This window comes from Symphalangus syndactylus, chromosome 5 (assembly GCF_028878055.3).
Source record: "Symphalangus syndactylus isolate Jambi chromosome 5, NHGRI_mSymSyn1-v2.1_pri, whole genome shotgun sequence".
In the NCBI taxonomy this organism is placed as follows: Eukaryota; Metazoa; Chordata; class Mammalia; order Primates; family Hylobatidae; genus Symphalangus; species Symphalangus syndactylus.
The window spans coordinates 104,453,276-104,475,839 of NC_072427.2; the positions used below are offsets into that span (position 1 = coordinate 104,453,276).

A 22,564-nucleotide genomic window follows, 5' to 3' on the forward strand; every position below is an offset into this window, starting at 1 on the left:
CCGCTCCGGAATCGGCCCTGTCGCCCCCGCCCGCACTCCAGAGCCGGCTGAGAACGGCAGCGGCGCGGGCTCCACGTGCAGCGTCTCTCCGGGTAAGACCTGCAGCTCCCGCGACTAGAAGTGTGAGGCCCCAGGGCCCTTCCCGCGGAATCGGCGCTGAGAAGCCCCAACCCCCCTCCCGCCTCCCAGGCACCTTCGGGTCCAGGACTACAACTCCCAGCAGGGTGCGCAAAACGACCGCCCAAGGCAACGGAGGCTCACGAGGCAAAAGGAAGCACAACGGCCCAATCTGCTTTGTTTTACACAGTCTCACTTTCCCTGCACCATTATACACGTCGATAACCCTAACGAACGGACGCTGACTCGGAGGGGAGCTTCAACTAGGGGAAAGGCCAGTCAAAGGACGCATGCGTACAAAGCAAGGTTTCAAGGAGGGGAAAAAGAACGGGTCAAATTAGGCGAAGAAAAGATGGCGGAGGCTTTGCCAGGGGACCCGGAAGCACTTACCCTTCACTTCCTCCTCCTGTTTGGCTTCTGTCTCACCTAGACCCGTCCGGTCGCAGACTGTCTCCTAGACGCTTCCTGTCCGGTGAGCGCCGACCGACTGAAACGGCGGCCCATAATGCATTGCGATGGCGGGTAGGCGTGTGGGGGCGGAGCCAGGGCCGGAAGTAGAGCGGTGGTGGTGGTGGTGGCGGCGGAGGCTTTGGCAGCTCGGGACTGAGTGCAAGGTGACTGGGAGGGTAGCTAGATCAGCGTGGCCTCTTGGGACTCCAGTTCTGGGTTTCTTCACGAGGCCTGGGTTGCCTCTCACCTTTACTAGGAGGAGAGAGCAGCTCTGTGTCCTGGGGACCTTCACGGTCTGGCCCTGGGTCACAGCTGACCTCTACGTTTGTAGACCTTGGAGTTTGCCGTAGACCCAGAAATAAGATCGATACCCTCTCTGAGGGCAAATCGGGGCGGCGCGGGGGGCACGGAGGCCCGGGGGTCTCGGGCCCGCAGCCTGGCTGGGGCAACCCAAGGTCAGGCGCGCGGGAGAGATTTTCGGCCAGGCCTACCCGCCCCGGGCGCACGGGACTGTGTAGGCTACTTAGGCAGAACGTGCACCATAAGAGGGAAAAAATAGTCATAATCTTGTAAGTTTGCATCCCACCTAAAAACGATGGTGCTAACACTTCTTTAGGCGACTTTATGGATTGTTCTTAGGAATGTGCACTGAAGAGGCAGCGAACCTACCAATCTTTGGCCGGGCAGTCATCACTATAAATGGGAGAACCATGCTCCCACCCACAACCAGGCCTCTGCTCAGACTAGTGTTTTCTTACTGTTGCCTTCCCCAGTCTTTCTGATCATGTCAGACGCTATCATATGCTCTTGTGGCACCCGATGGTACTGGAATAGAGAATTTATGTCAGGTGGTATTTCACAGCTATTTGTGTAATGACTATCTTCTGCGTTTCAGTGGACAATACGCATTCACTAATCAGTGAAAAAAAATGGAAGGGATTAAAAGAGAAGGAACAAGTTTTGATATGGGATTATGTGTTCGTTTTTTGGATGAGTTCGTAGGACTTACAAGGGAGATGAGAACTGTTGAATACTGTGGATAGATTTGGGGCTCAGGATGAATACTAAAATTAGAAATGCGATTGGGGAATCATAGGCACTTAGATGGTAGATAATTGAAACAATGAAAGTGGATTTTACCCGTGTTGCAGCAGGAATAACATCTATGCGGTCAGACTTAGAGCAAATTAACTGGGTGAATATGTGCAGCTTAACCTTTCTTAGATACAGTTTTATCATCTGTAAAGCAGGGGTAAGAACACTTTCCTTTAACTCTTTCAGCGTATTGCTGTAAGGGTACAAGGAGAGCATATATATGGAAGTACTTTGACAGTATCTAGGGCTAAGCAAATGTCGGTTGAACTTATTGCTGAATGTTAAGCATGTCCTTAGTTTGCCAGAAGGGAAAGTGGCATTGAATTGCACAATTTTTTTTTTCGTATGTGTTAAGTTACATTTTGCTGTGTAACTTTGACCAGATACTTCTTTTTTTTTTTTGAGACGGAGTCTCGCTCTGTCGCCCAGGCTGGAGTGCAGTGGCACGATCTGGGCTCCTCAGCTCACTGCAAGCTCCGCTTTCCAGGTTGACGCCCTTCTCCTGCCTCAGCCTCCGGAGTAGCTGGGACTACAGGTGCCTGCCACCACGCCTGGCTAATTTTTTGTATTTTTCAGTAGAGACGGGGTTTCACCATGTTAGCCAGGATGGTCTCGATCTCCTGACCTCGTGATCCGCCCGCCTCAGCCTCCCAAAGTGCTAGGATTACAAGCGTGAGCCACCGCACCCGACCACTTTGACCAGATACTTCTAATCCTCAGTTTCTGTGTGTTTAAACATAGGCATGATAATAAGTGGCACATAACCTTGTGAGGTCATTTGTTGTTTGATTGTAGCCTTTTCTCAAGTACTTTTCCCTGATGGGGTATAAAAGTGATATGTTATGAATTCTTTAATTTCTTCAAATAGTTTGCTTTCATTGTCAGGTGAAGCATATTTTGTTGATTGTATTGATTGTAGGATTTCTTTTTTTTCTTTTTTTTTTGAGACAGAGTTTCGCACTTGTTGCCCAGGCTGGAGGAGTGCAGTGGTGCGATCTCAGCTCACCGCAACCTCCGCCTCCTGGGTTCAGGAGTAGCTGGGATTACAGGCATGTGCCACCACTCCCGGCTAATTTTGTATTTTTGGTAGAGACGGGGTTTCTCCATGTTGGTCAGGCTGATCTTGAACTCCCTACCTCAGGTGATCCACCCACCTTGGCCTCCCAAAGTGCTGGGATTACAACAAAGTGCTGGGATTACAGGTGTGAGCCATCGCGCCTGGCCTGATTGTAGGATTTCTTTCTTTCTTTCTTTTTTTTTTTTTTTTTGAGACAGGGTTTCACTCTGTAACACAGGCTGGAATGCAGTGGTGCAATCACAGCTCACTGCAGCTTCTACCTCCCAAGCTCAAGTGATCCTCCTCCGGCCTCAGCCTCCCAAGTGCCTGGGACTACAGGCACCCACCACCGCACTTGGCTATTTTTTTTTTTTTTTTTTTTCTGTAGAGACGGGGTCATACTATGTTGCCCAGGCTGGTCTTGAATTCCTGGGCTCAAGTGATCCTCCTGCCTTGTTCTTCCAAAGTGCTGGGATTACAGGCATGAGCCACTGCACCTGGCTCATTGTAGATTTCTTTTGAAAATTTTTACATGCCATTCCAGAGTTTGTCAACCTTGGCATTATTGGCATTTTGACCAGATAATTCTTGGGGGTGGGAGGGCTGTTATTGTCGTTATAGAGTGTTTGGCAGCATTCCTGGCTTTGTACTCATTATAAGCCAGTAGCACTCAGCTTGGTGAGAACAACCAAAAATGTCTAAAGATGTAGCCAGATGTCTCCTTGGAGAGAAAAATCTCACCTCTTCCCCCACCCCCAACCCTATTTTGAGAACTATTGTGCTGCTGTACAGCTTTCTAGCCAGTGCTGCTCACACTCTCAGTGGTAAAGGGCCATTCTCACACCCACTCTTGTGGACACTTTTGAATACAGTGAAAATGAATTACAAAAGAAATGAAATTTAAAAAACAAAACAATGAAGTCACTTAAAATACAAGCTCTAATTTTTTAGAAACAGGTTCTCTCCATGTTTCCCAGGCTGGTCTTGAACTCCTGAGTTCAAACAATCCTCCCCCTCCTTGGCCTCCCAAAGTGCTGGGATTACAGGCATGAGCCACTTCGCCTGGCCTCTAAATACTTATATCTAATTTCTGTATTACTTTAGACCAATAACATAGTTTGTATACTTCCACTAGTCCTATTATAACTTAGTAGAAGTCCAGTGTCAATGTGATGATGACAGTATTGTTACTAGGAAATTTGGGGAGGGCTTGGGAAACGTGTTAGCATATCAGGTTTTCACTTGAAGATTCAGAAATTTTACCAGCCAGGGCAATATGGCAAGACCTCGTCCCTACAAAAAAATAAAAGTAAAAATTAGCCTAGTGTGATGGCACGCAACTGTGCTCCCATCTACTTGGGAGGCTAAGGTGGGAGGATTGCATGAGTCCAGGAGGCAGAGGCTGTAGTGAGCTGTGTTCATCCTGGGCAACAGAGTGAGACCCTATCTGAAAAAAAGAAAAAAGATTCAGAAATTTTACCAGGCTGTGGTGCACTGTGAGCCTTTTGTCACCATTCCAATATGGGGTTTGGCAAGCCCTGTCAGTTTATCGGCTCGGCCTTAATCTGAGAAAAATGTATTCTTCTACTAATTATTTATGGTCTCTTTTAATCCTTTTCTTTTTTTTCTTTTTGAGACAGTCGTGCTCTGTCATCCAGGCTGGAGTGCAGTGGTGTGATCTGGGCTCACTGCATCCTCCACCTCCTGAGTTCAAGTGATTCTCCTGCCTCAGCCTCCCAAATAACTGGGATTACAGGCACGCGCTAGCACGCCTGACTTATTTTTGTATCTTTAGTGGAGACGGGGTTTCACCATTTTGGGCAGGCTGATCTCGAACCTCCGACCTCAAGTGATCCACCTGCCTCAGCCTCCTGAAGTGCTGGGATTACACAGATGAGCCACCGTGCCTGGCCCTCTTTATTCCTTTTCTTCTAGAATTCCTGTTTGTACCTATTTGTTGTAATTTGGATTATTTTTTGCATTTGATCTTTAAATCACTAAAGTAAATCTCAACAGGGATTGTCCTCTACTGAAATGTTTTAGTTAGAAAGTAGTATATTTTAGCTTAAGGAAGTCTAGGGATTTGAAAGTCTTTAAGTCCTTTTTTTTTTTTTTTTTGCGAGACGGAGTCTTGCTCTTGTTGCCCAGGCTGGAGTGCAATGGCACGATCTCGGCTCACTGCATCCTCTGTCTCCTGGGTTCCAGCGATTCTCCTGCCTCAGCCTCCTGAGTAGCTGGGATTACAGGCATGCGCCACCACGCCCAGCTAATTTTTGTATTTTTAGTAGAGACAGGGTTTCTCTTTGTTGGTCAGGCTGGTCTCAAACTCTCAACCTCAGGTGATCCACCAGCCTCGGCCTCCCAAAGTGCTGGGATTACAGGCGTGAGCCACTGCACCCAGCCATAAGTCCTTATTTTTAAAATTCAGACTTCCATCTCCTTCACCAATTTATTTCACTGATAAAGTCGGACTGCCGGATCCTCCCCACTGTCATGCACAGCTCATTTGGACTGGCTGCTGTTTTTCTTTGCTGGTTCTTCTGGACTTTGATTTAGTTGTTACAGTATTCTTAAATGGCTGGAATCCTGTTGTAACAGGCAGAGCAGTTTCTCCCTCTATGGGCCTGTGAAGTACACATTTTCAGGTTATCATGCCTGACTGAGGCATGGGAAACCTTGTACATTAGTTTGGGGGCCAGTGTGCTTTTCCTGTTAGGAGTGGACAGTGTTGGAACAGTCTACCTCTACTGTTTTCTCTTGATCTCCTAAGTTCAAGGGAGAAGAAATACCTCACCTCACATTTTGTGCTCTAACCCTGATGAAGCTTCAGGCCTGAGTTTCTGACTGTTCCATTATCCCAGGGCCTTGGGCCGGGCACAGTGGCTCACGCTTGTAATCCCAGCACTTTGGGAGGCCAAGGCGGGCGGATCACGAGCTCAGGAGATCGAGACCACGGTGAAACCCCGTCTCTACTAAAAATACAAAAAAATTAGCCGGGCGTGGTGGCGGGCGCCTGTAGTCCCAGCTACTCGGAGAGGCTGAGGCAGGAGAATGGCGTGAACCCGGGAGGCGGAGCTTGCAGTGAGCGGAGATCGTGCCACTGCACTCCAGCCTGGGTGACAGAGCGAGACTCCTTCTCAAAAAAAAAAAAAAAAAAAACCTAAAAAACTTGCAATGGGGAATAAGGAGGAGAAGGGAACTGTGGTCAGTTATAGACTGAGATCCGATATGATGTAATTCTGTAGCAATTAGTAGATTTCGATTCTCATGATATATGTAGAGGTGATTTATAATAAGTATGTTAACATATCTGATGCTTGTTTTCTGTAACAGAATCATGATTCTTCAGAGGCTCTTCAGGTTCTCCTCTGTCATTCGGTCAGCAGTCTCAGTCCATTTGCGGAGGAACATTGGTGTTACAGCAGTGGCATTTAATAAGGAACTTGATCCTATACAGAAACTCTTTGTGGACAAGATTAGAGAATACAAATCTAAGCGACAGTAAGTGAATAAATAACTACAGTGTAAATATAAATATTCAAAGTATGTAAGTTCCAAGGTGGTAATAAAAAATGACTTGGTATTTGAAAGTATTAGACCTTCACTGAGCTCATCTCTGACATAGAGGTTCATTAGGTGCCCTCAAAAAAGAAGATAAGGATCTTGATTTTTTTAAGTCATAAACTGTATCTTCTTTATATGAGTTACAAGGGAAAATCCTACTAAATTTATTGCTGTTTAAAATATATCCTTACTGTCATGTCACGTATTATAAACCACATCAATTTATAGAAATACATAGGGTCTTGGAAATCATTTAGCAACTAAGTTTGAAAAAAGTAACTCCCTTAGACATTGATTAGCCAAAGATCATAAAACTAATTGGGGAAAAATGTATTATCAAAGTATATTTTAGCCTCAATTTAGTGGCCTTTCTGTGACATTGTAATTTGGGGGAAATGTATAAACACAGCTCTTTTTTTTAAAAGGCTATTTCCATAGTTTTAGATCTCTGAGAATGTATATTAAAGGACAAAAGACTCTGAAATGACATAATATAAGTCCAAGAAAAACAACTGTAGAACCATTGTTTTGGAAAGGAATGACCAGCTTAGCCGTCATCAGGTCCAAAGCCCAAATCTTAGGAAGAGTGAGGTACATGAATTCGTAGTTCCATTTTCTTTCATATAGTTCTCTACTGTGTGTAAAGCACTTGGCTACTAACTGTGATGGGCCACAGGGCATTTTTACAATATTCTTAAAGTCTGATAGGAGTAGAAAGCTTGTAAGCAAATAAATACAATATAAGGTAAAATGAGTTAGGTGCTAAGATAGGGAAAAGCGTGCTTGGGGAGTTCATAGGAAAGAATACTCCTTTCCAGCTAGAGGCATTTTAGAGGCTTCTTGGAAGGCAGTGTTTGGGTATTCATCCCTCTTGAGAATCTCATGGACAACTGTGGATCATCTTCCCAGTTTAAAGAAAAAAGCATGAAGAATGTACTCACATGATTTTCCTTATAGCATGAAATAGTTCTCAAACCCACAGGAGACCTTCAGTAGACCTGTACGCCCAGGGATTTACTCTAGGTTTTAAAGATCAGTGTATGAAGGTTGGACAGATAAATGAGGGTAAGAGGAGAGTATCTTTTAGGAGGAAAGAATGGTGTGAACTAAGGCATGAAAATGCCTTAGTTTGTGCTAGAAAGCACAAAATATATTTGGTGAATGGTATAATTTTGTTTCCCTGGAGTATAGGGTATATGAAGAGTATAAGGATGGTATGGGGTTAGAATGAGGGATTATGGAAGGCCTTGATTGTAGACTGAGCAAGTAAGATATGTGGTAGGCATTTGTGAGAAATTATAGCTTTTTGAACATGACTGTGGGAATGGAAGAAGATTACTCTGGATTAGGAGGATAATTTTAACCAAGGTATTGGAAGGATTGAAATGAGAAGAGAGCAAAGACAGACATGTTAGCAAAATGTAACCTAAGCATTAGTTGATGAGAACCTTGACTTTATAGCAGTGGTAATGTAAAAGTGACAGAGTCAAGACATTGAAACACTGATGACTGGTTTTGGTGAGCTGCTGGAGAGGAAGAAGAGGGAACAATAAAAGAAAACTGACTTGTGAGGCGAAGTAACTAACAAAAGTGTTACCATTGCCAAAACTGAGGAGGAGAAATAGTGAAGGGATTAAAATGTAGTAAGTTACTCTGTGCTTTGTAGACATGGTAATGAAACTCTGACAACAACCCTATAGATGTTACCCCAATTTTATATATGAGAAAACTAAGGCTGAAAGTTAGAATTTGCCAAAAATCATACTGTTAAGTAACCAGATGTGCGGGACTCGTCAGGGAATTTTGAGTGTCTTCTGTCCAAATGTGGTGTTATATTATAGTATTGATGCTGTTTGCATCATTTTAACTGTCTTTAAAAGCCTATCTAGTAAGAAGTGAATTCTTAGGTGTACCCTATATCTAAGGAGTCTTGTTTGTGGGTCATTCATTCATTTGTGCAAACAAACACATGGAGAGTTCTGAGAGTAGACCCTGGGCTGGCATCCAGCACTGCCACTAATTAGCTCTATAACCTTGGGCAGGTTTAACTTCTGTAGGACAGTTTTCTCATACATAAAATGGGGATGATGATAGTACTTACCCATTTCATAGGATATTATAAAATTTAAATGATTCAATACATTAGCATGCCTAGTATTTGCTAGTGAAATGAACAAGTATCTTCTGAGTGAGTGCTTTGTCCTAGGCATCATGTGAGAGCCTAGGAATATAGTAATAAACAAGATAAGCAGCAAGACTTACATTCAGTTGAGGAGGCAGATGATTTCTGGCCTCTTTTTATCACAAGAGTTCATATTAAAGTTAAAATAGCCATCATCCATCAGTAACTAGTATTGGAGTATCTAGTTGAAGGATCTGTTTAGAACCGCAGTGTCCATTTTGGTTGCCATATCCATGAGACTAGTCAAATTCTAATTACAATTAAGTGTATATATAAATTCACTTCCTCATTTTCTCATTCATGTTAGCTATATTTCTAGTGCTCAATAGCCAGATATGGCTAGTGGCTACCACATTGGACAGCACAGACAGAGAGCATTTCTAACATCACAAAAAGGTCTATTGGACAGTGTTAATCTAAAAGAAAATTGGGTCTCTAACAAGAAACATTGTTAACAAGTTCTTAAATTGGAGCCACCTATGTATTTTTTGTGCACCTTCTTTAACTTAAATAAGACTCTATACTTTGATCATAGGCATGTGTAAAAATGTTACTACCCTTGAAGGAATTTTCACGTGTACATTTTTTTACATTTAGAATATTGTTCATTGCTAGGTAGGCAGTAGTATTTATGACAAAAACTGAAGAATTTCTTCAAAGAATTAATTAGAACCAGTTGGCCCTGCCACTGGTCCATAATGCTATATTTATTTTCCCAAAATGCACAAGTCTAATTTTGTCATTTTATTGCTTGACAAATAAAATACAAAGTCCCAGGCTTAACGTTCCAGGCCTCCCATGATCTGGGGTCTGCTGGTTTTTTCGTCTAGATTCCTTAGCATTCCCCACATATAGCCAATCCTTTACCACCTCTGTGTCTTTGCTTTTTCCATCTTAGAAGGTCTCAAAATAAACCCTGGCCCCAGATGCCTGATGTTTCTCAAATGCCACCTTTTTAAAATGAAATTTTCCCTGATTAGCTTAGCAAAAGTGATCTCTTCCTCAACTTAAATAGCTTTTTGTTAAACCATGTCTTTGAAGCTCATCACATCACTCCTTTACAGCATAAATGTTTGTAAACATGTAATTTTTTTCTTCCAAATTGCAAAATCTCTGAGGGTAGGAAATAATTTGCTTCTTTAATAGGACCCCTATTGTAGAAACTTAAAAGTCTAAGGTCTTTAAAAGCCATTTAGTGATGGCTGACTTAAAGCAGATGATAATAGTAGATAATAATTGAGTACTCACTGTGTGCCAGGCACTGTGCTTAGAGGTACGTGTACATTTACACCCTTGTTTGGTAGAACCTTCATATTTAGTTGTGGAAACTAAAATTTAGAGTGCTTTGTGCCTTACTCAGGTTTACGCAGTTGCTGAATAGTTGAACTTACACTCAAACAGGACCAGTCTTTGACTCCAGAGCCTGTAGACTTAACGATACACCTTATTGCAACTTAGACCCTGAGAAATTCTGACTTAATGAGTGTCTGTGATTCTGAGAAACCTTGAATGTTAGAGATTGGTTTGAGGATACCTCATTTATGTGAAACCTCATCGTAATAAAATAGTTTGAATTGAAATTGAAGTGGAAATACTTATTTTCTTTCTGAAGTCTTTTCTTTGACTACATGAATGCTTTAAAAAGGTCTATTGGTTGGGTGTGGTGGCTCATGCCTGTAATCCCAGCACTTTGGGAGGCCGAGGCGGGCGGATCATGAGGTCAGGAGATCGAGACCATCCTGGTCAACATGGTGAAACCCCCCTCTACTAAAAATATAAAAATTAGCTGGGCGTGGTGGTGTGTGCCTGTAATCCCAGTTACTTGGGAGCCTGAGACAGGAGAATCGCTTGAACCAGGGAGTCGGAGGTTGCAGTGAGCCAAGATCATGCCACTGCACTCCAGCCTGGCGACCGAGCAAGACTCCATCTCAAAAAAGAAAAAAAAAAAAGATCTATTGAAATGTGGTGGTGAAAAGTAATTTTTTGTAAGCTTGTACATAAAATTAATTTTTGTTTGCTCATTTACTTAACAGGACATCTGGAGGACCTGTTGATGCTGGTCCAGAATATCAGCAAGATGTAGAGAGGGAGCTTTTTAAGCTCAAGCAAATGTTTGGTAAAGCAGACATGAATACATTTCCCACCTTCAAATTTGAAGGTACGTCTTGTAAATCACAGATTCATTCTTGTGGGGGATAAGTGAAGAATATTTACACTTACCTGGATTTTTAGAGAATTGAATGACAGTGTTGACATGTGAATTTATTAGGACCATGACGTGTGCCTGAGAAGCTGCCGGCTAAATGTTTGCTGTTAGAACAAGAGCAGTATAGGAGATCACATAACATAGTGATTAAATGGTGGGGATCTGAAATCGAACTGCCTGGTCTTGAATCCTGACAATCACTTTCAGCTGTGTAATCTTGAGTAATTAACTGGTGCATGTTTCCTCATCTGACATTTGGAGAGAATTATAGTATCTTCCACATATGTAGTTAAATGACATAATATATGCAAAGTCAATTAATGGAATGCGTGGCTCATAGAAAGTGTTGCATAAATGTTTAGCTATATTTCTATGTAAATGATTACAAACAGTATTTACTAAAAAAATCAGAAGATTGATGAGTTAAATCTTGAGCATTCTACATAATCCATTTTATTGCAATTTGGCTAAGCTTGACCCTTTTTTCCCCCTCTTCTTAGATCCCAAATTTGAAGTCCTCGAAAAACCCCAGGCCTGAAGAAATAAAGTAAAATTAATCTGGTAATTTGTCACGGGTTAGTTGTACAACTAGTTAGAAGTTTCAGAATAAACAAGCATTTCATAACTGTCAAATGTTCTTTTAATTCTGAGTCCAAATAAATTATTTGGTGATGTTGAGTGTGTTCTTGATGAATTGAGTTCTGTGTGTTAGAGTTGTTTTTAGATCCTTTCATTTGGTTATAATAAAGCAGATGGAGACCTTGGATAAATTGGACACAACTTGCCCATAACCCTGCTTGTTGTGGAGGGATGTTACCCTTCCTTTAGAACGTGAAGAAATGGTTTATAAATTCTTTGTCATAGCTTTCTGAGAAACCTGAGTGTAATTTTTTATATGTCCTGGAACATCTATTGTGTTTAACTTTGATCTCCTCAAATGTTAAATAATTTTCTCCCAGTAACCCAGGTCCCTCATCTTTGCTTGCAGATCACAGAGTCTGTTACAGTTCTGTTCAGATTGATGAGGGAAAGGTAGGGATGAAGGAGGTTCTATAAAGGAACTTACTTTAAAAGAGTAAACTTTATGGTGTCGTTTTGTCCTAATAAGAAGAGTTCTAGCAGATACATTCTAGATAAGTGGCATATCAGACATGGTCAAAATTTTAGTGACTATAACTGGCTCTCAAGGAAGTTATTTTAAAAAATATTTTAATGGTCAAAATCAGGCTTACAAAAAAGTAAATTTTAAAGGAAAAACAGCCATGTCTTTTTAGTATTTGACAATATCTCTGATATGTGTTAATAAATATAGGTCTTTAATAGATCTTTAAGATTTTCTGTAAAAGTGTAAAAGTGTGAAGCCAACAGTGTTCTTTTTTGTTTTTGGAGATGGAGTCTCGCTCTGTTGCCCAGGTTCAAGCAATTCTCCTGCCTCAGCCTCCTGGGTAGCTGGGATTACAGGTGTGTGCCACCACGCCCGGCTAATTTTTGTATTTTTAGTAGAGACAAGGTTTCACCATGTTGGCCAGGCTAGTCTCAAACTCCTAACCTCAGGTCATCCACCTGCCTCGGCCTCCCAAAGTGTTGGGATTACAGGCTTGAGCCACTGCGCCTGGGCCAAAGGGAATAGATTTTTATTATGGCATACTGTAGCTGAAGGCAAAACCTGCTAGGGAATACCTTTCTGAAAGATCTACAAATATTTCCTAATGACATAGATATGATTAATATGATGTGTAGAGACAGAATTGGGGAGGGCAGTACAGTAGGAAGAAACAGCCCACTTTTCTTCAAATGTGGCTAAGCAGTGACAGAACAGTTGAACTACTTTTATTTAAATAATTGCAGGCTTTGGAACAGAGAATCGGGTGTCTAATTAGGGCAGTATCTAAAGGTAATTGAGGAAGTCTAGTTGTCCCAGGGTCTTCCTATAACCTCCCCTGAAACAGCTCTCCTCCACCCACCTGTGGCTGCAAAGCCGTCTTGTGTCAGCTGGAACTGCCAGTCAGTAGGGAACAAACTGACCTTTTCTGCATATGCTTCCTCTCCCTGTCTCTTTACCTCTTTCTTCATTCAAAGTTTAGTTGAATTTTACCTTTTATCAGCTAACACATATGTATCCCATAACACATTTTTTACTTGTCTCACAACTGTGGAATTGCCTGAATGTCCCAGTCTCTTTGTTCATTATCGAAACAGTGTTCTGTTTGACTGTAAGAAGCATCCTATTCTCGTGCCCTATATTACAGGGCTGTGCATTTACATTTAAATTTTGGTCAGGCAAGCACTCCTTGTTTTCCAACTGAACCTCTCGTGGTGCTATGAGTCACAGATCTTAACCAAAGCTTTGTCTTCCTCAGAGCCCCTTCCTCTTTTTGGCTAGGCTGCTCCAACCCTGCAAACGCTGGCCTTTGTGCAGCACTTCAGCCTGCCAGGCAACTCCTTGTCCTGCACTTAACCATTCAGAACCACCTTATGTGATTATGACAAATGATCTCAGCCTTGTGGTTATTTAAAATGGCTATTTTACCCCTTGCCTGGTGTCATGAAGAATTGTGTTTCCCCAAAATTCATACTTTGATTGAATTGAAGCCCAGCCTCCAATACCTCATAATGTGACTTTGGAGATAGGGACTTTAAGTTAAGATGAGACCTTTAGGATAGGTCTTAGTCCTATCTGACTGGTGTCCTTATACGAAGAGGAAATTTGAGTTGAGGAGAGGTAAGGGGAACTAGAAAGGGACATGTGTCTGTTACTTACATAGCACTACCTTTAATAGTAACCCAAGAAGGCTAGGCAATTTTTACTTATTTAACATTTAGTGTGGGCTTTTTTGTTTGTTTTTTACTGTTTCTCTGATTGTTGCTGCTCCTGGTGTAGTAGTAGCCTTCCAAATGCTAGCTCTCTAGTAAGGTGCATGTATGAGTTCTTGCAGGGCCCTGTGGCTGAGGAGGTCTTCCCAGTCATACAGATTCCATTCCCTTAAATGGCAGGTTCATGCCAACTCCCTTCCAAACTCCCCTTAGCTCCCACTGGAACGGTAAGTACACACCATTTCCGATGTTTGTTCTGGTGAGACACTGGCAAGAAGGCTGAACGCCAACTACTTGCGATGATGCCTACTGGACCCACAGTACACTCATGTCCTTGACCTAAGAAATCTTAGGAAAACAGGTATATTTCACCATCGTCCCCTACTTCGCTCTTTTTTTTTTTTTTTTTGAAACGGAGGCTTGCTCTGTTGCCCAGGCTGGAGTGCAGTGGCACCATCTCGGCTCACTACAAGCTCTGCCTCCCGGGTTCACGCCATTCTCCTGCTTCAGCCTCCCGAGTAGCTGGGACTACAGGCGCCCGCCACCATGCCCAGCTAATTTTTTTCACTCTCCTTTTTTTTAAGAGATGGGCTTTTGTTCTGTTGCCCAGGCAGTGGCTTGGTCATAGCTCACTGTAGCCTTGAACTCCTGGGCTTAAGCAATCCCCCCAGTTCAGCCTCTAGAGTAGCTACAGGCTACAGGCACGTACTACCACGCCTGGCCCTCCCCCTCTTCTTGATATTTTTTTCCAGCTCCCTTTCCACCGGCTCAAATAGCTCCTATTTCCTTGGCAGGTGCCTTCGGTTTTTGCAAGTGATCTCTTAAAACAGTCTCTTTACTTCCTTTGGGGGTGACTTGGGGGAATAGTACTCCTTCTGACTTTGGCAAACTCATTCTCTGTCTCTTTCTGTCCCCTCGTTCCTTCCCATCCCAAATCCATCCATACACATTTCAGCTTATATGGACTGTGTGATGAGGTGAAGGGTAAAGAGTAGTGGTGGACTGGAGTAATTATTTCAGGGTGGCTGTCTCTTCATCAACAGTGAAGGGGTATTTATACCCAATGTATTTTTTCTTTTCTTTTTTTTTTTTCTTTTCTTGAAACAAAGTGTCACTCTTTTGCCCAGGCTAGAGTTGCAGTGGTGTGATCACAGCTCACTGCAGCCTCAACCTCCTGGGCTCAAGTGATCCTCCTGTCTCAGCCTCCCGAGTAGCTGGGACTACAGGTGCATGTCACCACACCCAGCTAGTTTTTCAGTTTTTTGAGACAGTCCCACTGTGTTGCCCATGCTGTTCTCGAACTTCTAGATTCAAATGGTCCTCCCACCTCAGCCTCCCAAAGTGCTGGGATTACAGGTGTGAGCCACTGCGTCCAGCCTTCATTTTCCCTAGAAAGTGAGATACTTGTTTCTAGTCTTTGGGCAACAGAGAAAGTCCCAGTTAACATCCTGTTACATGAATATAGCATCTTTGTAAAACTTTTATTCATTCTCCTTGGTATATGTTATCCTAAAATTTAGACAATGTTTCTTAACCTACAGTAACTTCAATTCAGCAGTAGTTAATTTCCATAGTAAATATTTGGAAAGAAAGTTTGAGAATGAAAAATTAAGAAGTTGGCTGGGCACAGTGGCTCACGCCTGTAATCCCAGCACTTTGGGAGGCCGAGGTAGGCAGATCACTGAGGTCGGGAGTTCAAGATCAGCTTGGCCAACATGGTGAAACCCTGTCTCTACTAAAAATACAAAAATTAGCCAGGCATGTTGGCCGGTGCCGGCAATCCTAGCTACTCGGGAGGCTGAGGCACAAGACTTGCGTGAACCCAGGAGGCTGCAGTGAACCAAATTTGCGCCACTGCACTCCAGCCTGGGTGACAGAGCGAGACTGTATCTCAAAAAAAAAAAAAAAAAAAAGCATAAGCAACTTGAGGACTCCAACTATAGCTCTTGGTAAATCTCTATTTTTATACCATCTTTAAGAAACTTTATAAATAGCACACTTGAAGTTGAAAATAAAGGATCATGAAATGGAGCTTTGAAACACCCTGCTTTCCGTCTCAAAGAAGGTAAACAGGTCCTTTGTTGACACACACTTCACTTGTTTTGAGAGCATTTTCTTGGTAGAAAGTAAAAAGACATTTTACACTCTAGTTTGTCCTAATTAGTACATTTTTTCAAACCTGGTCAAGTAAAAACTTGGCATATATTGAAAAGTAACAAATATTGAAAGTATCACAAATGAAAGCTTTTAGTTTACCTTGAATTTTTTAGCCAGTTGTTAACACTAAAAGTGTTACAGAAAGAGAAAACAAAAGATGAAAAATTAAATTTTAAAATTTGAAAGTTGGAAAAATATTTGAAGAGCTTCTTAAGAACTGTGTGGAAATTCATGTCTAATTGCTAAAAGACTGGTATGAGAAAAATAGTTTCCATCCAGCCTTCATTCATGGAACAACTTTGTAACGTCACATATTAGATAACTATTATAATTACATATCTCAGAATACAATCATTTATTAATATTTGAACTAAATTTATGGGGAAATTTTATAAATACTAAATTTGCTCATTGACAAGTGTTCCTTTGATTTTTAAAAATTCATTTATCACTTATTAAATGCCAACCACATGTTAGATGCTGTTAAATTCTTTGGGTCTTATAAAGTTGTGTAAAACATGGTTCTTTTCTCAAAATGCTTCCAGATTGGTAGGGGTGTCAAACATGTTCATTCCTATTATGGGGTAGAAACCAGTAAGTGAATCAAGGGTTACGGAAATTCAGAGAAGAAAGAATTTCCAGCAGGGGAAATGAGAGAAGGCTGTCCTAGAGGGGGTGGAATTTGACCTGTCTCTTAATGAGTAGATAGAATATACAAGTCTTGTGGCTAGGAGAATTAACATTCCAGGTGGATAGGATATTATAAGTAAATGTATAGAGGAGGGGGAAAAATGGGTTAAGATAAAATGACCATAGCTCAGTTTAATGGGTACATAAGGCAGCCGAAGAAGTTAGTAGAACATATAGCTGAATACGTAGGCTTTGGCAGTATGATGGGATATGTCTGTGATGGGTGCGAAACCTTGAATTCCAGGCTGAGTTTAGATTTTGTGATAGACTAGGTAAAGGAAGAGTGAAAGGGTTTAGCCAGGGGAAGGGAGAAGGGAGTTGACATGGTTGAAGAGAAATGGGGCAAATCGATGGATGGGGTGGGGGGAAGAAGAGATGAGAGGGAAAAGGAGCCTTTGGAACTGGAGAGATTGACATTGTGACTGAGAGGGTACTTGAGGGTGGAAGTTCCCAGGAGACAAAAGTTGAGATAGTAGTGAAAGCCTGAGATAAAAGGATGAAAGTAGTGACTGAAGAATCAAATAAGACAATGAATGATGTAGTCAATGAATAAATGAGAGGCTAAAGATGGAGAGATTTAGAGATAGGAGGGGGCAGTGGTGGTGATAGGATTTAAATCCTGGTTAGCCTCAATATTTTTCAAAATAATATTAGAGATTTGGGCGTCTTCGGAGAATGAGAGGAGAGTGGAAGAGAATGGAATGGCCCACTGTGATATTTAGACTGGGTTAGGGGGAAGGCACAACAAAAAGTTATTTTGTCTGGCAGTGAGACTAGGAAGGCCATGGAGGGGCCAGAGATAACTGAGGGTGAAAGGAAAGTGTGACAGAGAAGAACACAAGAATTTAAAGGACTGGACTCGGCTGGGCACAGTGGCTCACGCCTGTAATCCCATCACTTTGGGAGGCCGAGGTGAGCAGATCATGAGGTCAAGAGATCAAGACCATCCTGGCCAACATGGTGAAACCCTGTCTCTACTAAAACCACAAAAATTAGCTAAGCATGGTGGAGCGCGCCTATACTCCCAGCTACTCGGGAGGCTGAGGCAGGAGAATTGCTTGAACCCTTGAGGTTGCAATGAGCTGAGATCGTGCCACTGCACTCCAGCCCGACGACAGAGCGAGACTCCGTCTCAAAAAATAAATAAAATTAAAAAATAAATAGATAAATAAAAGGACCGGTCTCAGGCCTACAGTAATGCCAGCAGTTTCGGAGGCCGAAGAGGGAGGAGCGCTTGAGTCAAGGAGTTTTGAGACCAGCGTGGCGACATGGCAAGACCCCCCTTCTACAAAAATAAAATATAATAAACAATTACCTGGGCATGGCACACACCTGTGGTGTCACCTATTTGGGAGGCTGAGCTGGGGGAATCATTTAAGCCTGGGAAGTCGAAGCTGCAGTAAGCCATGATCGCGGCACTGCACTCCAGCCTGGGTGACAGAGCAAAACCCCATCTCAACAATAACAACAAAGAATTTAAAAGGAAGTCCTGCTGGGGGTAGAGAAAAACATGGTGTGTGAAACATCCTGGATCAGACTGATCTGGGTCCCCACAGACCCTGATTCCTCACTCCTCAGCTCCGTGAACTTGGCAAGTCAGTAACTTGTTTCCTCATCTGCAAAATGATGACATTACCCACTTTATAGTATCGTTGAGATGAATGAGATTTTATACATCCTCAACATCCCCACCATCCATCCCCACCTCTGACATATATAAAGTGTTCAATAAATAGTTTTTGCTTTTTATTTTCAGAGCATTTTTCTCAGCATTTGAGAAGTTGGCAGCCATCCAAACAGAGATGATGAGATTCTAATCTTAAGCAGCTAGCCTTGTAGCTACAGAAGGTAAGAGGGTGTAGTTTCCTGGGTTTTATGAATAACAATAGGTGGATGACTCTTTCCCTGCACTGTTACATGGGGCTAAAAAGTTTAACAAGTTCAGCTATTTTTATTAGTGTATTCTTTAATCAAACAAAGCCACCTGTGGATAAAGGAAGTTCTTTGCAAAGCTGTATTGAAAAGCAATCAATTGGTCCAGATTTAGTTAGGTCAAACCTCCAACGAAAAATAAATTAAATCTAGTTACAACAGCAACAATAATTAAAACAAAGCTTGCTAATAAGATTTTAAAGCCCTAATCTTTACACAACACAATTCACTGCAGGAAAATAAAGTCAAAATGCTGTAAGAATTACAGTGGGATTTTACCAATTGTTAGTGTTCAAGTTCCTCAAGTAAACACAAATGGAAATACAAGTCTGGACACCAGTGACCCACAGATACATATATATCCTTTTAATAGGAAATTAGTGCTCAATACGCTGCCCTTTGTGTGGGGGAAAACATTCTTTTATACAAGAATTTTTACCTAGCTATTACAATAGTTTAAGGTAATGTACAATATATATTTGACACAGAGAGTGTTATTAGATGTTCGCACTTCATAAAATGAATCCTCTAGCCTTTGATGTCTTAGAAAGAAGTTTTACAACTATTAGTGAAGCTAAGGCACTACATATTTTCCCTCCACAATATGGATTTGTGTCATTTAAACTGAAGAAGTTGATCTTGTGTGATGACAGGTATGTCTGAAGAGGCGTCTTTCAGAGTCATCTAGCCTCTTGGCATGCCAATGCAAGAGGAAAGCATTCCTCAAACCAAAGAAATCTTCCAACCAAAACATAGGTAACATTTAGCCTGATTTCTTACAAAAGCTTGTAGACAGGTGTTTTTTTCTGTCCGTCACCACCATGAGTTGGGAATCTATGCCTGTGGGCCAAATCTTGTCTGTGCCTGCTGTTTTTGTAAATAAAGTCTTATTGGAACACAGACATGACCAGTTGCTTGTTTTGTCTATGGCTGCCTTTGTGCTACAATGGCAGAGTCAAGTAGTTGTTAACAGGGACCTTATGACTTAAAATATCTACTTTCTGGCTCTTTACAGAAAATGTTTGCCGATCCCTGACTCATGTGGTGAAAATATGATTTTGGGGGCAGAGCCATGTTACAGAAGCCCAACCTCCAGGAAGGGATCTGGTGAGCAACATAGAATGTCATAGACAAGTCAAAGGGGGAGCATCTTCCTGGTGGCCTGGTGTCCAGGCACATGCTAGGCACTCAGTGGGTGCTTAATCCATTTGTTCGGTGAATCCTGGGGATTTGCTTCGCCAATTGGGTAGAAAGAGCAGACTCTTTTGAAAGAAGATTAACCTGCCCAGTGCGGTGGCTCACGCCTATAATCCCAGCACTTTGGGAGGCTGAGGGGGGTGGATCATTCGAGGTCAGAAGTTTGAGATCAGCCTGGCCAACATGGTGAAACCGTTCTCTACTAAAATACAAAAATTAGCCAGGTGTGGTGGTACACACCTGTAATCTCAGCTACTTGGGAGGCTGAGGCAGGAGAATTGCTCGAATCTGGGAGGCGGAGGGGTTTCGGAGCTTGCAGTGAGCCAAGATTGTGCCACTGTACTCCAGCCTGGGCAACACAGTGAGACTCCGTCTCAAAAAAAAGAAAAAAGAGAAAGAAAGATTAACCATGTTCATAGTTGTCAAAGGTAGCAAGTGACCTTTTCATCCAGATTTGCCCAGAACAGGACATGCCCTAGCCATATTTTGTTTTTAATATCAATTCAGTAATTAAAAGAAGTTACAAATGATATGCATTTTTAACATAGTCTAATTGCTCTGGTAAATGGATCATTGGAATTTTCACATTGTAATAGTAGCTGGAGGCTTTTGTGGTTCATCAGTTGAGAAACCCACATTAGATCCACTTTTCTTTTTTTTTTTTTTTGAGACGGAGTCTCGCTCTGTCGCCCAGGCTGGAGTGCAGTGGCGCAATCTCGGCTCACTGCAAGCTCCCCCTCCCGGGTTCACGCCATTCTCCTGACTCAGCCTCTCCGAGTAGCTGGGACTACAGGCGCCCGCCACCACGCCTGGCTAATTTTTTCTATTTTTTTAGTAGAGACGGGGTTTCACCATGGTCTCGATCTCCTGACCTCATGATCCGCCCGCCTCGGCCTCCCAAAGTGCTGGGATTACAAGCGTGAGCCACCGCGCCCGGCCTAGATCCACTTTTCATTTGAGCCATTGCTCATGTGCCCACTAGGTATCAAGAGGGGTACCAGATGCAGGGAGTCATACTGAGCTTTTTCATCTCATTTTCCTGGTAGACTATTACTTCTTCCCTCCACATCCCTCCTTGTCCAAAAGCAGAATTGTCAACCCCTGACCAAGGGACTTGGCCCGGAATGTCACTGCACAATTTTTAGAGACAGAAAGATGATGTGAAGTCACCACTCCTGCAGGGAAAGGTATCTGCAAACTTGTGTAGGCTCCAGTGGTGAGTTCCGATGCCAAGGTCACTGATCCTCTTCAAAGAAATCTTACAAGAAGGAAGCAGTGGCAAGCAGCAGTAGGGGTGAAATAAGCCACTTGGGTTTGTGTTTGACCATCAAAATTACGTTTAATGAAGAAATCAGTGACACATACCAGGCAAATCCTGTGGTGCACACCTGTGAGCTCCAACCATTAGGCATTTCTTTTGATGTTGCTTTTAGTTCCCAGGAATGGAAGTAAACACAAAGTGCAAATCCTTGGGCATAAGACCCATCCTGCTTCCTCCTTTCTATGGATGTGTTAGTGATGAACGAGCATCAGAATAACGATGATATTAGGGGAGAAAAGAGGATTCTGGCAGAAATGAGACCAGAGGTTCCTTTTGCATCTGTCAGAGTATTTGGTGGACCCCCTACATCAGACTCTTGCGCAGAGTCTGATTTATATTTTCATGACCTGTAGATTAACTTCACAATCAGTATGTTACATTTTAGTAACGTTCTCTAGAAGTTAGGAGGTGGTTAACATTTCCCAAAGCCCAGAACATTACAAAGTATTTTGATTCTTTTAACTTAGTCCAGACACAAGAAGCCAGATTGTATTTTAGGTGTGGACAGAACTATTTGTTTAAAATAACAAGTTCAGGTGAGTTAGTAGTCATTAAAATTAAAATGAAATACCAATTCCATTTCCTCGTGTACCTCTTTGCAAATGTCAGACAAAGCAGAGTTTTATAATAGTTTAATAACTTGTGTAACAACAGTGGCTTTGGTGTATCTCAAAAGTGGAGTCTTTAAATTATAAAGGATTTTGTGTGCTTGAAATCCTAGGAAAAGAAAAAACAAGTTTAAATATATTAATTCATATTTAAAGAAACATAAATCTTATGAATATCAAGCTATATTTATTGTAAGAATCTTACAGGTAAAAACCAGTATTTATTTATTTATTTATTTTTATTTTTTGAGATGGAGTCTTGCTCTGTTACCCAGGCTGGAGTGCAGTGGCTTGATCTCAGCTCACTGCAACCTTCGCCTCCTGGGTTCAAGTGATTCTCCTGTCTCCCAAGCAGCTGGAACTACAGGCACATGCCACCGTGCCCAGCTAATTTTTGTATTTTAGTAGAGACAGGGTTTCACCATATTGGCCAGACTGGTCTAGAACTCCTGACCTCGTGATCCACTCGCCGTGGCCTTCCAAAGTGCTGGGATTACAGGTGTGAGCCACTGCACCTGGCCAAACCAGTAGATATTTAATTAAACTTGTTTTATGGGGAATTAATTAACTAACTCCTAGCAGACAAGGTACTCTGAAGCTTTGCCTAGAGAGTAAAGAGGTAGGACTGGAAGGCAGAGGCAGATAAATCCTGTTAGGAAGATGCCCTGGCATCTGGTGTTGGAGGCCAGGCCTGTTGCTACGCATCCTATGATGTACAGGACAGCACCTTACACCAAAGAATGATGTGGCCCAAAATATCAGTAGTGCTGAGGTTGAGAAACCCTGTGGTAGGGCACAAGAGAACTGAAGGGGACTCTAGCTCTTAGCTGATGAGGGCAACTGAGAGGAAGGCAAAGAAAAAATAAATGACTTTTGTTCATTCAGTTTAGCCACAATGTGCTTCATGCTGTTTGGAGGGATGGGAGTATTCGATTCCACACTCCAAGAGTATTTTCTGTAAATTGCAGGAACAAAGACGTTCCATAAATTGTAGGCACAAAAATGGTAGGAACAAAGTTTCTTGTCCCCTAATTAAACATCAGTACGCTTTCAGTGTAGTAAACCACAAAATAAGGTGAATTCTGTAATAGTTTCTGGAACAATTTTTAAAAATCAAATTTTTACAGAAAAGTGGGTAAGCACTTAAAATACTGATGTCCAGGCTCCCCCACCC

At 42.2% G+C, this 22,564-nt stretch overlaps 3 protein-coding genes across 18 annotated transcripts in view; 1 reads left to right on the plus strand and 2 right to left on the minus strand.

Annotated features, from left to right (window-relative positions):
- Positions 1 to 619, minus strand: part of GABPA (GA binding protein transcription factor subunit alpha) — a 37,983-nt gene extending 37,364 nt beyond the window's left edge. The window contains exon 1 of one of the 8 annotated variants that reach the window (XM_055279355.2): positions 508 to 619. The gene's annotated coding sequence lies outside the window, so the exon portion shown is untranslated. The other 7 variants (XM_063639362.1, XM_055279359.2, XM_063639363.1 and 4 more) reach the window with 7 other exon arrangements.
- ATP5PF (ATP synthase peripheral stalk subunit F6) lies at positions 449 to 11,349 on the plus strand. 5 transcript variants are annotated; one of them, XM_055279380.2, is made up of 4 exons: positions 503 to 639; positions 6,053 to 6,220; positions 10,499 to 10,623; positions 11,172 to 11,349. In XM_055279380.2, exons 1-4 carry the CDS (start codon positions 623 to 625, stop codon positions 11,207 to 11,209), a joined length of 348 nt encoding a protein of 115 aa, XP_055135355.1. In that variant the 5' UTR covers positions 503 to 622; the 3' UTR covers positions 11,210 to 11,349. The 5 variants fall into 5 exon arrangements, with proteins under 5 accessions (XP_063495453.1, XP_055135355.1, XP_063495451.1 ...); XM_055279381.2 differs by lacking the exon at positions 503 to 639 and adding an exon at positions 653 to 731; XM_063639383.1 differs by having other exon boundaries at positions 449 to 589; positions 10,499 to 11,349.
- A 6,716-nt stretch (positions 11,350 to 18,065) lies between these two features.
- Positions 18,066 to 22,564, minus strand: part of JAM2 (junctional adhesion molecule 2) — an 80,845-nt gene continuing 76,346 nt past the window's right edge. For 3 of the 5 annotated variants that reach the window (XM_055279368.2, XM_055279367.2, XM_063639370.1), the window contains one exon: positions 18,066 to 21,499. Coding sequence is in view for 2 of the 5 variants with exons in the window: in XM_055279367.2 (XP_055135342.1) it covers positions 21,467 to 21,499 (33 nt within the window). In the remaining 3 variants the exon portion in view is untranslated. Of the gene's footprint in view, positions 21,500 to 21,560; positions 21,906 to 22,564 lie in introns of those variants that run through there. The other 2 variants (XR_008657835.2, XM_055279366.2) reach the window with 2 other exon arrangements.

Excerpts from the sequence above, each read along its gene's own strand:
- ATP5PF (XM_063639381.1), top strand. Across the intron at positions 6,221-10,498 it reads GAATACAAATCTAAGCGACA|GACATCTGGAGGACCTGTTG; the intron begins GTAAGTGAATAA and ends TTTACTTAACAG.